The sequence below is a fragment of the Micromys minutus genome, assembly GCF_963924665.1.
Source record: "Micromys minutus genome assembly, chromosome: 27".
Taxonomy (NCBI): Eukaryota; Metazoa; Chordata; class Mammalia; order Rodentia; family Muridae; genus Micromys; species Micromys minutus.
The window spans coordinates 42,149,198-42,166,908 of NC_137962.1; the positions used below are offsets into that span (position 1 = coordinate 42,149,198).

Sequence of the window (17,711 nt, forward strand, 5' to 3'; positions counted from 1 at the left end):
GTGCCCCCCCAAGGGTAAGAGGGGAGGCCCAGCCTCACCCTGGTGTAGTCAAGGTTATGGTGATAAATCCTGGGGCATTGTCACTTCTATTCGGAGTAAATTGGCTGGCCGCTTTCGGGCTGAAGGAAAGATAATTTGCTGTAGTATTTCAAATGGATTAGAAATGGATTTGAAGGGAAAGTTCATGCCTCCCATTACAAAGGCGAGAAAGAAGACTATCTTAAGGCACTGTTCCCTCCCTGGCCTTCATTATCCACGCTTAATACCTTTCCTATTTTCCAGCGTTAATGAAATTTCCTGGCGGCATGGGCCTGCTGGACGGATGGGAGAAGCCTTTAGATCTGCGGCTCCCATTGCAGAAAAGGAATTACAGAGCCATGCCGTGAGGGCAGGCGCTTGCAGGGTCCTTGGCCCTGCTATTATCTCATTAATTTTATCCCCTCTTCTCTGTACAGTTCGTTTCCAAAGGCTGTCCTCTCCATTAGGGTAACAATTTACTGGAGTGCTGTGACACCCATGGCAGTAAAAAGCTACAAGGCCCCACCTGGAGCCCTCTGTTGTGGCTTCCAAAGCCAGTGAGCTAGCAGGGGTGTGGGTGGATGGGTGAGGGAAAGGCCTTTGCTTTGCCAGGTGAAGCCCCAGGGTTCAGCCAGATCTCCTTGAGTGATCATCCATATCAACACCCCAAATGTAGCCTTTTCCATACAAGGCCTCCAGGCTTAGCTGAGCAAAGCAGCAGGTAGTACCTGTCCCTATTCCCTGCAGAACCTGGATCCACAGGCCTTGACTGGGATAAGAACAGAGGAGCTGCTGAACTGCATCTTGTCCAAGGGGATCTACAGATAGACCACAGTTGTTACCACTATACAATGAGCAGGTTTTTGCTTGTTTGTTTTTTAAAAGGAAGAAAGAGAAAGGGAAAAATGGATATTTCCTGATCACCGATAAGAATTTAAACATGACAAGCCTGCGTGATACGTACCGGTAATTCCAGCACTCAAGAGGCTGAGGGAGAGATGTCTCTTGTTTGAAGTTGTCTTGCCCTACATAGTGAGACCTTGTCTCAAAAAAGCAATGCAAACTGAAACAAAATAAACATGTAGATTAACTAAGACTGCTTTGGGAAGAACTGTAACCACAGATAAGCCTTTCAGCTCTGAAGACCAATCATGAAAAAGCTGGCTTGTTCATCTGAGGGTGAAGGCAGTAGGAACCAGGTCTGGGCTGAGGCATCCTAGCCCAGCCTTAGACCCATGCTGGCTCTTGACTCCTGGTTCCTTGAGGCAGGTTCTTGATGGTTTCCAACTCAAGACTTCCTTGTGCATAAGGGAGGGACTGCAGGCTTCTTCTTGGGCAAGTCCTCACAGAAGGAAAGGAGCTCCACAGTTCTGGCTGGACCTGCTTAGGTCTCTGGCTGCCTCACTGTTAGCCTGTGGCTGGCTCCTTTTCTGTGGAGGACCAGATGGGAATCCCATTCAGGGCTCACTGTGCATTAGCACAGCCCTCTAAGAAGCGTCTAGAGGGAGAGCATCAGGTATGTTCTCACAGGGCTAAGCCCAAGACTATAGTTGAGCTTGAGTGTGCTTGTCTTCTGACCCTCATATTTCTGGTGGCTGTGTGTTTGCTCATATTTTATAGATGGCTGTAGAGATGGAGTGTTTGGGAGAAGTATTATGAGAAGAGAGCCTGCATGGACTGTAGTCAGGGGCTAATCAGTTTTCTGGTAAGGATCAGAGCTGGCTTCTAGCTCCAGTTGCAGGGCAGCCAGAAGCTAGGTGAGAAATCACTACTACAGAGTGGTACTCTCCAATCCCCAGTCTCCTCTTCCTCAGAATGCTATTCTAGCCCCAGGCTGATGGGTATAGGGATATTTTCCATCTGAATAGTGAGGAGCCAGCCTCAGGTTGACCAAACTCCCATCAACTACTGCTCTAATACCAGTCTATTTTAGCTAAGGGCTTAAGATTGGTTGAACATTTCATTGTGAAATGGACACAGGTCTGATGGAAAGGCTGGCATACCACCAAGCTTCCAAGACCGACAAGAAAGGGGCTGGCACAGTAGAAGATCGTTCTTGGTTGAGCCTTTCCTTATACTCAGTGAAAGCCAAGGGTACAAAGTCTGATAGACTAGCTCCTGGAGGTCCCAGTCTCTTAGGGTGCCCCATCTACTCCAGTTGGTACCTAATATATGTTCTGTGAAGTGTGTGATAGGTGGGGCAGAGAAAGGCCAGGCAGACAGATCACTACAGCCTAGCTTTTTGGAGGCCTCTTTCCTTCCAAGATTGGTGTTTGTGAGCTTGAATTTTAATTAAGAGAAACTGGGTTAAGTGCCTTCTGTGGCCTCCCTATCACTGTGTTTGTACTTACACCGCAGCTTTGGTCCCCTGACGTCTGCCTCGCTTTGCTCACATTATCTCACTAATGAGCCCTCTGAGGCCACTGGCTGGCAAGAGGAGAGACTAATGCTCAAAGAAGGGGGTATGGTGCTGAGTGTTAGAGTAGTAGCTGGGCCCAAGTACATGGCTGCCCTTTTAGTGATTTTCTTTCTGGGTGGCTCCCCTTGTGGGTGGCAAAGCAGTCTGTGGTGGGCAGTGCTGCAGGTGTCTTGGCAAGGCAAGCAAGCAAACCCCCTCTGGCTGTTACTCTACAGCTCAGCTCTGGGGATACACTAGTTTGCTAGAGAAGGTTGGTCTTTTATAGCTATGGGATCTCAGATTTTCTCTCAGGAGCTAGGCCTGAATAGGCTGCAGGGCCAGGAGATAGTGGGGGTTGCCCTGAAATATCTGGAAGAGATGGGGGTCACAACCTTGTACCAGGCAGGATATGCCGGCCTTACCTTCAATTTTAGTTCTTCTCTTGGGAGTGGGGACTGCTGTTATAAAGGCCTCTGTGTGCTCTGCTGGTATATAGCTGGTGCCCATTGCCACTAGAGGGCAGTGGTTGCAGGCTGTGATCATGTGATAAGTAGTGTCTGATTTACATAAATAAAACACCACCGAAACAGTTCCTTCCCTCTTAGGGGACAGTCTTCTTGAATCACGGTTAAGCAGAAGCTGTCACATTGGTAGAGCCACTCTCCCAAGTGATAGCAACATCAAGGCTTGTTTAGTGGTCCTAGGGTGTCTAGTAGACATGAAATCTTGGAAAAAGCAATAAGGTGGCCTCTGAGATCCAAGACTGACCTAGCTCTGATCTGTTCTCCAAGCCACCAATCCTACAGCTACCTCAGACTCTTGTCAGCAATTCCTTCCCTTCCCTTTCCTTCTGGCTCACCCCTACCTTTTTTTTTTTTTTTTTTTTTTTTTTTTTTTTGTTGTTGTTGTTGTTTAAGACGGGGTTTTTCTATGTAGCCCTTGCTGTCCTGGAACTCACTCTGTAGAACAGGATGGCCTTGAACTCAGAGATTTGCAAACCTCTGGTTCCCAAATACTGGGATTAAAGGTATGTGCCACCACTGCCTGGCTTGAACAGTAGTTTTTATTCTATGTAGTCGGCCGACTAGGATTGTGGGAATGCCCTCATACATTTTCAACAGAGTTCTTTGAGCAGTGGATAAAGAGAAGAAGGGCATAATGAACAGTAGTCCCTGTTGATCCTATGACAGCTCTTGTCCTGGGGCAGAATCTGCACCAGCCTTGGCAGGGGCCCAAGTAAGTATCATATATTGGTGTCAGGGCCAGGGCCCTGCATGACTCTTCAAAATATAGGTGTCTAGACAGCTGCCTTCTTTTGTGCCCAGGGGATATCCCCAGCCTAGGGATCCTCACTAGTGGCTAGGCTAGGAGATAGTCTCCAAGGACAGGTGTGTGTTGGGAGACTCCATTCCTCCCTGTGGCCCTTTAGGAGCTCATGATTTCTTAGCCAGCTTATATAATACTACACCTTGGGACTCCTTGGCTACACAGAAGTGTATCTATGAGAGGAAAGGGGGCAGAAGTCTCTTGGCAACAGCTGGACCAAAGACCCCCAGCTACTCCAATTACAATACATACATACAGCAAGTGCTTCAGGCTGCGTTTAGCTTATTCTGGGCCATGTCTGATAAAGAGTTTGTTGTCTCTGTAGGTCTCTAGTGCTGAACCGCCTTCGTCCAGCAATCACTGGGGGAGGGAAAGTTCCACCTGGTTCCCCTCGATGGCGTAACAAAGGCTACCGATGCATTGGAGGGGTTCTGTACAAGGTATCTGCCAACAAGCTCTCCAAGACCTCCAGCAGACCCAGTGACAGCAACAGGGCCCTCCGCACAGGTGAGTGATCTGGGATGGTGAAGCGTATGGAAGGGGGAAGGTAGGCACTGAGTGTTAGTGTTTCACTTTCTCTGGACCTTGGTTCTACCCTGAAGCTCTCAGCTGTGGGCATGGCCATGTAAGGGGGACAAGACCAGGGTCCTGGAATTTCTAAGCTAAAGAATAAATATACCCAGAGAACTGGAGAGACATAGGGTTTTAGGAGCTTTCCCTTATGAAACTGAAGGGGCAGCCAGAGTGGGGGCAGTGTTGGGAGGCCCTTCAACCCTAGTGTCCCCTGGGAGTCTGAGTGGCGCTTGCTTCTTGCTTGGCTGAGCAGCCCCAGATTTTCTATGGGAGACGATGCAGGAGTGCCTGTGTTTTGCTTTTGGACAAAGGATGAACCAGGTATGGTAAACATGCCCGGGTGAGCGAACACCTGGGGCCATGGCACCCTTAATCACATTGGTGATGCCTCACCAACTGTATCTAGAGGCAGGCAGCACCACTGCTGCAAGCCCCCTGCAGCCTGGGGACAGGCTGAGGAGAAGGAAATGCTTTGGATGTGCTTATTGTACAAATTAACTAGAAAGGTATTTTGGTTTCAGTCCAATTTTACCCTCTTCTTTCCCCATCAAAAAATACGGCAAGATTGTGAACTGCTGTGGGTTTGCAGAGGCTCTGCTGTGCCCAGCAGCCCTATTCGCTCACCAGAGGGGCTGAAAGGAGCAGGGTTCAATCTGGGAGATGGCAGTGCCCAGGGCAGTAGACACATTCCATTGACAGCCAGCTTCTCTGTGTCCATGCCAGGCTGTGCTTGAGAGCTGCTCTTGAGGAAAGGTGTTTCCAGGTGCTGTTTTCTGGGGAAGATGCACATGGAATGTGGCAACTGTGACTTATTTCTTTGGGGGTGGGAGAGCCTGACAGATTGACTTGAGAACTGTGGCCATAGCCTGGGCTCCTGCCCCGACTCTAACATGCCCTTGGGTCTCTACCTCCCCTACCAGTACCCACTGTGGTCTCCCTGTGCCTATGACTTTGCTCTGTCTCATACTCCAGGCTACCTAAGCACCAGGCTTGGCTTAGGACTGAACCTTGAACTGGGAAATAAGCCCTCTCACCTCCCTTTAGTGACCACCATCACTATATAGTGACTGCCACATGGTCCTGTCCTCAGATACTGGGACTAGCCATCTTATGCTGCATCTTGATTTACACTGTGTCAGACTGGATGGGCCTAGGGCCTAGTGGTGATGAGAGATGTAAATTCTGGCACGGCGGGTGTCAGTGCTGGGTTTGGCCCCCTGTAGTCTAGTGTCCTTCACTAGTCTCTAAGCTACAAAGAGGCCTGGACTGCTTCACTCTTACTTCTCACTGGGAAGCTGTCTGTTCCTGTGATCCAGGGGCCAAGTGCTGAGTTCTGTAGACTCTGCCTTTCTGTCTCCCACGCTCAGAGCATTCATATCATTGTGCTGTGAACAGTTCCTTTGGGCCTGTCCTTTTTGCCCTTTTCTTTGCTATAGACCCAACTATGAAGGAATCTGTGTTCCCACAAGCCCTTGGAGCCTTATTCCCCAGTACCCAGCAGCCACCCAGAGCCTGTCTCTATTCAACCAGTTACCTAAGGGAACAGGTGATAAGAGCAGGTTGGGAGTCCCAGCGGGCCTCTCTACCACTGTCTCCACTCCTGTTCCTGCTCTTGCCAAGGCCTCAACCTGCTGCAATCAAGACTATCACTGTCCCTGACTTACCAACCTAAGCCTTGGCAGTCACTCTAGGACCCTTCTGGGGCTTGGCTTTTTCCTACTTGGATTGGGGTGAAAGACACAGCCTGGCAAAACCACACCCTTCCTTCTGAGCCAGGGGAGATGATCTGTGGGCTGGATATGGATAGCACCTGATGCCCAGACAACCCCCTCCCCATATGACCCCCACCTCCCCAGTGAAGAAGGTATATTGTTCCCAACTGTGCACTATCGCTGACTGGCCCACTTACAGTAGTCATAATTAAAGAAATAAATTTTCTTCCCTAGTGTCAGCAAACCTTTGACTTCAACAAGAAAGTACAACCCTTCACAGGAGGGGTGGGGCGCTGACTCCTCTCCTGGCGCCCCTCCAGGCCCTTAAGGACAGAGTCAGCATTAGCCATGGCTTTCTTGGCTCTCTGAAGTTCAGACCACCTTCCCAGGTTTACCTGATATTTGCATGGCTCAGTTCCTACACCCTTGTCCTGTAATTTGGCCTGGGACCCGTGTCCTTGGTGGGCTGGACTTGCCGATGGCACAAAGAGCCTGACAGGCCCTTCAGTGAGGGACAGAATTCCAGTCTCAGGCTAGCCCTGGCTTCTTGAGGGACTGTCAAGGGCTCTCAGGCCAAAGAGAGGCAGGTATGTGATCTGGTTTTTTTTTTTTTTTTTGCTGCTGACTAGCTACCTACATGTTCCTGGGCAAATGAGATATCTGTAACTTTTTTGTTTGTTTTTTTGAGACAGGTCCTTCTATTATATAGATCTGGAGGCCCCTGGAACTCAGGCCTCAAACTCACAGAGATCTACCTGCCTCTGTCTCCTGAGTCCTGAGATTAAAAGCATGTGCCATCACACCTAGTGTTCTGTTGCTAATTTTTGTGCTCTCCCTGGATGCTAGGAGGTTACATAGAGGGGCATGCAGGGAAGCCTTGTTGGCTGCACTCCAGGGGTGCAGAACTGCCAGGTCATGGAGACCCTGCTCACAAGCTGTTCCTACTGACAGTCCCTCTGCCATTTGGTGCTTTTGTTGGATGTACCCTGCCTGGACCTGGTAGACTCTCAGCGGAGTAGACCTGGGTTTTAGGGGAGGCCCTTGCTCTAACCTTCTGGGAGCAACTAGTCATCTCTGCAGTGAAACTCAGACAAATACCTGAGCTTGGTCCTTCGTTTGCCTGATGGGCTAGCCAGAGTGATAGCCACATACATGCTAAGGAGGCTTTGACCTCTCAGAAAGATGAGCTCCCTTTGAGGACCAGGGAACAGACAGGACACTAAGCAAGGGTAGAGCTGGAGGGAGCCAGTATTTATTTTGGGAAGCTTCAGGAAGTAAAAGTGCTCCAGAGTGCACAGCAGAAGCAGCACCTTGTGCTCCCAGGCCAGGGCTATGCCTTTTGCACCTCTGGTTGCTTCTTTTCAAGCCAGATACTTTATGTGCATTTTTAACACTGCAAAGCATTTGGAAAGGTGCCTCCTATCCTTGTCAAAACTCCCACCGTGAACCCCACGCTGATGTGTTTTTAAAAGCAGAAAGTGAAAAGACGAGAAAGCTGCTCCCTACCAGGTCCTGACAGGTGGCACGTGATGCCCGCGTGTCCCTGTCTGGGAGCAGATGGTGCCAGTGCCACCAGCAGGCTGGGCGACAGCCCGGGAACCAGTGTTCATTGACAGACTATCACATTGCACGTCACTGGTTACAAAGACTGGCAGGTGTGAGTGTGTGTCTGTGCCACCTGGATAGTACTCCATTGCCACCCTAAGGACAGGTGTCCTTCACTGGAAATAGAGGCCACCTTAAATGCTTTGCCTTTATTTGTCCCGAAAGCTTTGTCTCTGCCTTTCCCCTTGTTGCTTCCTCTTCAGACCCTGCAGTCTATCTTGTGCCCTCAGCTCCCTGTACCTACCTAGTTGTTCAAAGGGCCTCTGCTTCCCATTGGGCCCCCATGGATGTCCTTTTCAAACTCAAGGGCACCGAGATTAAGTATAGGACAACCTCTGGCCAAAGAGCCCCACAAAATCCCAGGAAGGTATCCAGCCTCACAGCTCATTTAGCAGATACCTCAGGTACTTCCCAGCAGCAGGCAGATTTCCCTAGCAGGCCTGGTCTTGTCTCAGGCCCCAAGTTTCTTAGGTATCAAGGTTCAGCAGAACACTCACCCCTGCCTAGGGAGGATGTTAAAAGAGTGTGGGAGCTCTCAGGGCCAACTAACTAGCTTACAGGGTTTCCAGGGGAGAAGATCTGATTGTCAACCAGTGAGTCATGAAGGGCTGCAGTGGATCTGGAGTAGACTGAGGAGTGCTGCTCTGGAACCGATCACAAGTGTGCTCATGGAGGAGCAGGGCCGGATTGTGTGGGTTCAGGCACTTTAGAACATCCCCCTTTAAAACCTAGATGGCTTTGTCATCACCTCAGGTCCTCAGAATTTCTGAATGATGTCACTTGTGCCTCTTAGTGCTGTATTCATTTCAGCAGCTGCTCGGTAGGAAATTGGATCTGGTCTGGGAAGGGTCATGTGCGTATTTGAGGAACCAGGGAAGCCATCCTGAACAAGGTCCTCCCCTGCCTGCCCTGTGATCTTGGAGTTGGCCTGTGTTTTTAAAAGGCAGGCAAAGCTGTGTGGTGATGTGTTGAGCCTGGGTGTGCCCCCTCCAATGGATACCTGGAAGTTCTCAGGGTTTCCTATCACATTGTCTTATTCATGCCACATTGACACCTCAGACATGGACACCCTGTTTGCAACCACTGTGCTGCATTCTTCCTCCTCCTCTTCCTTTCCTTCCCTCATCCCCTTCTCTCCTCATTCTCCTCCTCTTCCTTTTCCTTCTTCTTCTGTCTCCTTCCCCCCTCCTTCCTTTCTCCCTCCTCCCTTTCCTTTCCTTCTTCATCCTTCCTCTCCTATTACTCCTCATCCTCCTTTCTCCTCCTCTCCATCCTTTCCCTCTTCCTCCCGTTCTTCATCCTTTATAATTTCCTATTTCTTCCCCTCTTCTTTTCCTTTTTCCTCTCCTTCCTCTCCTCTTCCTCTCTCCTCCCCTCTCCCCCTCCTTTTTCCCATTCTCCCCCATCTTCTTTTCCTTCTTCTCCTTTCCTCCTCCCTTCTCACTCCCCTTCTCCCTTCTCCTTTTTCTTTTTCTTTTTAAACAATTCTTTAAGCTTAAAACTAATGTTTCTCTTATATGTCCTGGCCTATCTTTTTTCCCCTGTATAAGCAGCCGTTTCTGTTTCTTTAGCAGGCTTGACAAAGTGAGGTGCCACCACCCTTTGTCATTTGCACAATGGCCTCCTTGGTAGCCAGGCCAAGGACAGAGCCTAGAAACATGTCCATGGGCCAATCATTACCTCAGCCCAAGAACCTGCCTGATGAGCCACCTGGACACTGAGGGGAGCAGGAAGCTGGGAAGCCAGTAGGGAACTAGTAAGCAACAAGTTGATTTTAGGGAGCCTAGCTGGTTGTCTCTGGCATCCAAGCCTGCCCACCTTTAATATAACCCATGCACAGGGACCAGCAGTTCCTCAGTCTTGATGCTTTGACCCCCCCCCCCCAGGGAAGGGCTCCTGGAGGAAGCATGTATGCCTGAGCTAAGTGCTGGGGGGTCAAGGGGTCTTTACCAAGATGGGTTGGTAGGAAGAAGGTGTGAAACTGCCAGGGAAGGATAGGTAAGGGTTACAGTTGGGCTGTGGCCTGATGTGGCCTGTTCCTTTTCCCTACAGGACGCTTGGACCCTGCCACCACCTGCAGTCGTTCCTTGGCCAGGTGCGTCCCTTGAGGCTGGGAAGGTAAGGGCTTCCCTGTTCACTTATGGGCTCACAAACCTCTCCCTGTGTATAGCCGGGCCATCCAGCGCAGCCTGGCTATTATCCGGCAGGCGAAGCAGAAGAAAGAGAAGAAGAGAGAATACTGCATGTATTACAACCGCTTCGGCAGGTGTAACCGTGGTGAATGCTGCCCCTACATCCATGACCCTGAGAAGGTGGCCGTGTGTACCAGGTGCCCTGGCCAGCTTTCCTGACAACTTGGGGGTGGGGGTTGTGGCAGAACCTGCTACCAGCCCTCCCCGAACCTTCCTATCCCATGCTGCAGATTTGTCCGAGGCACATGCAAGAAGACAGATGGGTCCTGTCCTTTTTCTCACCATGTGTCCAAAGAAAAGGTGAGTGTTGGGTGGTCAGCCAGCCCTCTCTTCAGACATTCCTGCGTGCCACCCAGCCTCCAGGCAGATTGCACTGTGTCATTTTCCTTGGTCTTGAGTTAGTTCCCAGCTCATCCCATGTCCTGGCCATGTTATACTGCCTCTTCCTTAGCTGGAAGCAGCACCAGGCCTGGGGTCCCAACATTCCACAATCAGGAGTCCACTTTCTCCTGTCACCATTGGCCCAGGTCCTGCATTGATGCCAAGCTACTTCCTACCTCGGTTACGGGCTCGGGAAGGAAGTCTAATAGATGCTCCTAGATCACGGGGCCAAGGTCTCAACCGCCTCCTGCCGTGGGTGGTGTAGTGGTCAGAAGAGCCATGGCAGCATAGCCATGATTGCCATGTGCAGGTGTACCCCAGCCTGGAAAGCCTGAGAGCACTGCAGTCAGGGCCCAGGGCTAGCCACAGACCACATGACCTTACGTATCATATACTCACTGACCTCTGAAAGGATGGCCACGAGTGTGAGGAAGGGGCTGGGGCCAGGGCCGCGGTGCAGAGGAGACTGGTGGGTAAGGTCTGCTGCTGCTCCGACAGCTTTTCCCCTTGAGAAGCTTGGAGAGAATCAGCATTTTTCTCCCTAATCGAGCTTCGAAACTCTGTCGTGAGCAATTTGGAAATTCACGTCGAGTTTCAGGTTCATTAAGCGCCAGCTCCAGAGCCCGTGCGCACTCCAAGCTGTCTAATGTGTGGGCCGCACCAGCGCCCTGAATTAATGTTATTGTTATTTGTGTGGACGTGGCGGGGTGCAAACAAGGTTAATTGAAATGAGAACGCAGCTTCCTCTTGGTAACGGCCCCGCTCTGACAGCCAGGAGGAGCTCTGTTTGGTGCAAGAGTTGGCTTTATTATCCCTTTTTATTAGAGCTAATTTGGGCTCTATATCAAAAACCACATTAAGGGAATTGTCTATAGCTTCTCCAGCACCAGCCCAAACGGGGCCCCCAGCCCCTCTCCCCTCTGTGGCTGCAGTTAAAAGACAATTAAAAATAAACTCTAGCTCAGTAAATCACCCTTTGTTTCTTCGATTTCCCCTCCTCTCTCTACTCCTGGGCTGCTGTCCCAGCCTCTTCCTCCTCGGCCTCAGATAGCTTCCTGCCTTCCCCTCTCACACCTTGCCTCAGAAAAGTGACTTTTTAAAGTCCATGGGCTCCTTGGGACAAGGAAGTACTCCTCAGACCCACTGTTAGCCCAAATGTGGAGTGTGTCAGAAGGCTGAGATATGCAGTGTATAGTAAAAGTTACTGCCTGCAGCTGAGGAGGACCTGCTGGCCAGGACAGTGACAATGCCAAGTCTCCAAACAGTTCAGGAAGGGCTAGTGGTTGTCCCACAGGAAGGGAAGGAGAAAAGTTGCCTGGAAAATTCAGAGGTAGCCTCTACCCTGGGTAGTCTCAGTCCAGGTCCTGTGTTATAGGTTTTGCCCATCTTGGGGTTGGGCTGCCCTTTTTCCCCATCTAGGTATATGCAACTGTAGCCAACAGTCACCGGGGCTGCTGGAGCTCTCTGCTGAGAAAAGACCAGGGCATATCAAGCTCCTGGGCTGAGTTGCTTGCCCAGGCCTGTCTACCCACAGCTGCTAGGGTGCGTCCAGACTGCCTGTTCCAGGACCCAACCTATCGATAGGCTAGGCCTTTGTGCTACCATGTGGCCAGTGCCTAGCCTGATGCATTGGGTGCCCAGCTTCAAGTGTGCCCCACATGGGTACTAGGCTCAGGTTCCAGAGCTCACATGTAGAGAAGAACACACCTAGGAACAAGCCACTGGTACAGACTACACAGTGCTTCATCCGGGTAAAGTTAGAGCAGATGAGAGAGGTGGGGTCTGCAATGGGAAGTGGGCTCCCTGGCCTCCAGCTGCTGCTAGCTGGCATGTGTGTTCATTTCTTGTGGGGCTTTTTTGTTGTTGTTGGGTTTTGTTTTTGTTTTTGTTCTTTTGGTGTTTTTTTTTTTTTTTTGTCCTAACCCTAACCCGAACCCTAACCCATCTCACCCCCCCCCCCAACCCCATGCACTGGAATCTCACTATGGCTAGCTTGGAGCTTGCTGTGTAGACCAGGCTGGTCTGGAACTCAGATTCACCTGTCTCTGCCTCACAAGTGTTGGAATTAAAGGTGTGTGCCATTACACACAGCTCTGTGTTCATTTCTCCCTCAGGAGGGCCAGGGTGATGGTCTCAGGCAGAATCTGGATGGCTGTTGTCCAGGTGTGGGACATCTCAAGGGCCTGCAAGTCGTGGGATTTTTACTTGTAAAGTGAGTATGGTATAAAGGTATACAGGTCCTCACTTCTCCCCTTCCCCCCACAGATGCCTGTGTGTTCCTACTTTCTGAAGGGGATCTGCAGCAACAGCAACTGCCCCTACAGCCACGTGTATGTGTCCCGAAAGGCCGAAGTCTGCAGTGATTTCCTCAAAGGCTATTGCCCTCTGGGTGCAAAGGTGAGGACTGCAGTTGGCATGGGACAGATTGTTAAACAGTATCTTCTGCATTGGCTTCTGTAGTCTTGCTCAGCTTTGAGGTGGTCACTGTAATTCCGTCTATCTCACAAATTACTGAGAGATGCAGTAACTTGCCCAGAGTTCTATAGGGCCACCATATCCCAGGTCCTCTTGCAGGGACAATGATGTAAATATATATATATCATGTATATGTATATGTGTGTGTGTATACATCTCACTTTCATCTCACTTTTAATAGAGGGCATCTATCCTCTTATCAAAGAGGCTAGGGTTGGATTCCATTGCCCATTGGAGATACCCAATATGGAGTTAAGGGTTAGGAAATGGTCAGGAGGGCTGCCACCATATGCCTGGGTAGCTGGCATGCTGCCTTCTCCTAGATGTCCAAGACTACTTACTTGGCTGCCCAGGCAGCTCAGTTCTACCTCCCTGCTCTTACCGGAAACTCTCTATAGCTGAGCCAGCAGATCTTATCAACCGCACATCTTCAGAAGAGCCCCAGGAGCCTAACCCTCCTCTCCAAGCTTCTCATACCTGAGTTCCTCATAGTGGGGCTCTGTGCCCAAGGTGGGCCTGAACATGGCTAAGTGCTCTTGGAGAGTGACCTTTAGCCCCTTGTATCCTAAAGTAGAGCCATGACATACCATTTGGGGACCTATGGAAAATGCCTTTGCCATCTTTCCTGTCCCCAGCTTCACTTTGCCAGTGAAGTGAAATCAAGGCTAACAGCCAGTGTAGGGTGTGTAAGTGCAAGGCCAGACCCTATTCCACAAACCCTGTGGCATGGGATAGCCCTCTGTTAGAAGCTTCCCATCACAGGGGGCACCAGAGCACAGTGTAAGTGCCCCATCATAGCTGGGCATAACCCTCTAAAGTTGCTTGAGCTCTTTGCTTTCTGTCTTTTATACTGCCCCGCAGCAAAGTGGCTCAAGACTCCCTCCCAGGGAGGACACAAGAAATGACTTCCTTGAGCCCACTGATGCTTCTGTATTGCTACTGATACCAAAAGCATAGCAGGAGCTGTCAGGTCACCTTGAAGGGCACTGATCCCTGGCAAGGAAGCCCTTCCGGGGAGGAGCAAACTGACAGGCTCCGGCAGGGGCACTTTTAGGTGATGGCCCAGGTGAGGTGCAAGACCCCATGGAGGCTGCAGCTGATTATTGTAAAATATTCCAATTTAAATGAAGATATCAGAGCGATATTTAAGTCCTGCTTCTATTAGTGGAAGTGCTTACTGCGTCCCTTTCGGCGTGTCAGCGCTGCGTCCCTACTGCATGATGGATAGCAGCTTGTAATTATATATGGGGGAAAGCGCTGAGCAGGCCAGATCCAGCGGGAGGGGAGGCAGCAGTCTGGGCCTGTGAGGGTTAATTTTATTCTCTAAATAATATAAAAAGTGCTGAGTCGTCACCTTGCGCCTGAAGTAGAAGTCCTCAAATGGGCCCTGGAGAGTTTATAATATTCCACTGAATCAAGTGAAACTGTTAACCTTGCTTCATAAAGCCAGGGCTTGTTAAAGAGGCACGTTCCCTTTCTTTTTGAATAATTTAGGCTGGGAGTAAGTCTCTGCTCCTTCCCTTTCTGGGGGCCACGGGGCCGTTCCAGGTCTTACCACTCAGAGGGTAGCCCCTGCCAGCTGGCAGCCAACCCTCCTGGACTTGCGGACAGATTGGTAACTGCAGGCTGCTGACTGTGAGTGTCTCTCTCTGTCATGGCCAGGGTTGCACTGTAGTAGAAAGTGGCAAGGGTGGCACTGTGTCACTTCTTCTTGCCCCTAGTTGTGACCTAGGACACACGTCATCACTTGATGGATGTGATGCCAGCTTTGCTGCACCATGTTTCTCCTTGGGTCATGAGTATTCTGTGTGTGCATGCCCCAAGGCATGGCAAGTCTGATTTTTGTATTGTGTATACCTGTGTATTTGGGGTATGTGTGTGCCTTCGGGCACCATCCTTCTATGTGTATGTGTGTGTGTAGACAGAGTGTGTGTGCATGTGTCCTAGCTTTTTTCACCTCTCTGCTGAACCTGCTACATAGCTCCCCATTCTCCAGTCAGTGCCTCCTGCTTTGTTGTCCCCTGCATGTGTTCAGGCCCGTCCAGGACCCCGGACAGAGAGTTAGGTTTCAACTCTTTGCACTAATCCATCCCCTAACCCTCATGACTACTGAAGCACTGAGTTCTCCCACAGCATCTTTGGTGTCCCTGCCTATTGCCACATGTTATCTCTGGGGTGTCCTTCAGTCAGCCCAGATCCTGCATTAGCCCTTCTATTTTCCCCATCATTTGTATGTTGAGTCTGTTGAAGGGCTTATCGTCACCGGTGATTATAGTGAGCATCCATGTTTGGTAGCTGACCCCACTAGCTGTATGAGGTGGTTGTGGGTACGGGGTCAGACTGCAGTCCAGCTTGCATTGCCACTTGCAGCCATAACCCTGCATAGGTCATGACCACTAGAGATGTTTTCTTCTTGTAGAGATGAGAGTTCTGCTTCCCACATTGTACTGTGCTGGTGAAAGCCATATGGTAGCTAATCATCTCTTGTGAAGGCTGCCACACACTCTTGGGACACACTGGTGTTGAATTGCTTTTCATATGAATCCTTTACTCAGTGTGTCGTTATGTAGTGAGCATGTTCTTCAAATGACATTCTAACCTGTCTTCCTCTCCCTCAGAATGTAGAAGCCTTAGCGGAAATCACAGTGTTATTGACATGTAACTCACACAGCTTGCTCACTTGTTTCAGTGTCATGGCTTTTGGTATATTATGTTTTTTTCAGTGCTTAGGGCTTCATAATTGAGCCTAGGGCTTCATGCACACTAGGCAAGTACCCCATCATAGAAATAAGCTCTCATCATTCACGGTTTGTAGTGTTTTGTTTTTTAATTATGGCATGAAGTGAAATAGAATATTGTAATACGGAGCTAGGATGTAACTCCATGGTAAAGATCCAGCCTAGCATTAGCAAGGCCCCTGAGTGTGAATCCCAGAACCCCAAACAAGTCTGTGCTATAACACATACCCATCCCTAAGGCAACAATTTTGTCATCGATTAATCAGATTTATAGTATTGAATCAGCACTTAGGATGCAGAGGTGGGAAGGTCAGTACGTGTTTATGTCCAGTCCGATCTCCATACTGAGTTCTAGGCTAGCCAGGGTCACACAGTAAGACCCATTCAACAGTAAATAAATACTCACAGTATTCTGCATTCACCACCACTGTGAAATATTTTCAAACCTTTTTAGTCACTTCAGCCTTTCTCCTCCCTAGACCCAGATTTTGGCAGCCTTGTCTGGGTGTTTTCCATGATGAATCGGACAGAACCTCAGTGTCTGGCATGTAGGTTCTTTTTCTCAGCATAGTGTTTTCAGGGTTACATATATAAGAACTTCATTCCTTTTTATGGCCACATAATATTCCATCACATGTGTGCAGGCATTTCATTCATCCTGCTGTCACATCTGTGAACAGACGTGGGTTAGTACCAGCTTTGGCTGTGAGTGACACTGTAACGGACACCGGCATACATCGACTCTTACTTCCTTGCTGGGTCATATGTTAGTCCTATGTTTGACTTTTTGTAGACCTGCCACACTGTGTTCCAAATATGAACTGGACGACAAATATAAACAGGGCTTCTTCCCCACCGCATGTTGTGAATTTATTTGTTAACACTGAGAATTTTTTATGGGTTCCTTAGGATTTTTCAAACGTAAGATCTGTCATCTGAAGGCAGACAAAATGTTACTGCTCCATTTCAATCAAAGGCTTTTTGTTTCCTTTCCTCACCTAGTTGTTCTGGCTGGATAGTCGATACTGTGGGGTCAGGGTGGGGACAGTGGAGCCCTCCTCTTACTTTCTGTCACTGGGCGTGCTTCTGGCCATGGGCTTCTGATGAAGTGTGATGTGATTTTCAGGTAAAGCTGACCTTATGGGAGAAGTTTAGAAATGTCCTTCTTGCCAGTTAGGAAAGTCTGAGAAAAACTGGTGCTGATTCTTTGTTAAGTGATGTAGTAGAGCTCACCAGTGGGGCCTACAGTCTGCAATCGCGGGCTTTCCCTGGGGTGGTATTTTTACTCAGTGCTCTGTGAGTCTCAATGTCAGTAGAAACTGTTTCTAGAAATTGACTGGTTTCATCTAAGTTGTCAAATGTCTGTGTGATTGAAATATTTTCTAATTCTGTTTGTGGTGTCCAGGGTCTAATGAGCACCCCATTCCTGATACTTAGTGTTTTCTTTCTCACCTGTGTGACTAGAGTTTGCTGATCCCATTGGACTTCCCCATAACAGCCCATTGATGGTTCTGTTGGTGCTTTCTTCCCTTTTCAATTTCACTGCTTTCTGTTCTTTTCATTACTTTTTTCGGCTTGCTTGGCATTTATTCTGCCCTTTCCTTCCCCTAAGTTCTGGAGTGCTGGGAAGTTTTTCCTTTTTCTAAGTATGTTTGGTTAGCTGTGTCCCCAGCACTGCCTGCTGTGCTCTCACGCAGGACTGCTTGTCTCCATCCTGCCGCTGACCCGTGGTTATTTAGAAGTGTACTGCTCGGTTTTCAGGATTCTAGAAATGTTTGTCTTTCTGGCCTTGATTTGATGCCCTTGTAGTAAAGAATATACTCTGTATACTTTAGTATTTCTTTCTACCACTATCCCCTATCCAGCTTGGACTCAGACTCATGCTAGGCAAGTGCTCTACTCTAAATTACTTTATATCCACAGCTATTTGTGTTTCTTTGGGCCTGTTTGGTTGGTTGGTTTTGGTTTTGGTTTTGGTTTCTGTCTTCTTGGCTGACTTGGAACTCACTCTGTAGACCAGGCTGGCCTCAAACTCACAAAAACCTGCCTGCTTTTACCTCCCAAATGCTGGGATTAAAGGCATGCTCCACCACAGGCTAGCTCTTTGGGCCTGTTTTTGTAGCTCAGGGGAATGAGCTGTCTTGCATCTTTTCTACAGGATGGGAAAGTGCAAGCCCTGGGATCCACCTTCCCCTCTTATCTGTTGGTTTCTGACCAAAATATGTTGCTTATTTTGCTAATTTTGAGGTAGAGACAGCTTGCATTTCACCTGTAATTTTAGACACCTTGCCCA

At 49.3% G+C, this 17,711-nt stretch overlaps 1 protein-coding gene across 2 annotated transcripts in view; it reads left to right on the plus strand.

Moving 5' to 3' along the window:
• The window catches only part of ZC3H3 (zinc finger CCCH-type containing 3), an 85,729-nt gene that overhangs the window by 52,295 nt on the left and 15,723 nt on the right, over positions 1–17,711 (plus strand). The window contains exons 5-9 of one of the 2 annotated variants that reach the window (XM_080938964.1): positions 4,068–4,249; positions 9,685–9,727; positions 9,803–9,961; positions 10,055–10,124; positions 12,471–12,602. In XM_080938964.1, coding sequence (XP_080795090.1) covers positions 4,068–4,249; positions 9,685–9,727; positions 9,803–9,961; positions 10,055–10,124; positions 12,471–12,602 — 586 coding nt within the window. Of the gene's footprint in view, positions 1–4,067; positions 4,250–9,247; positions 9,389–9,684; positions 9,728–9,802; positions 9,962–10,054; positions 10,125–12,470; positions 12,603–17,711 lie in introns of those variants that run through there. The other variant, XM_080938965.1, reaches the window with a different exon arrangement.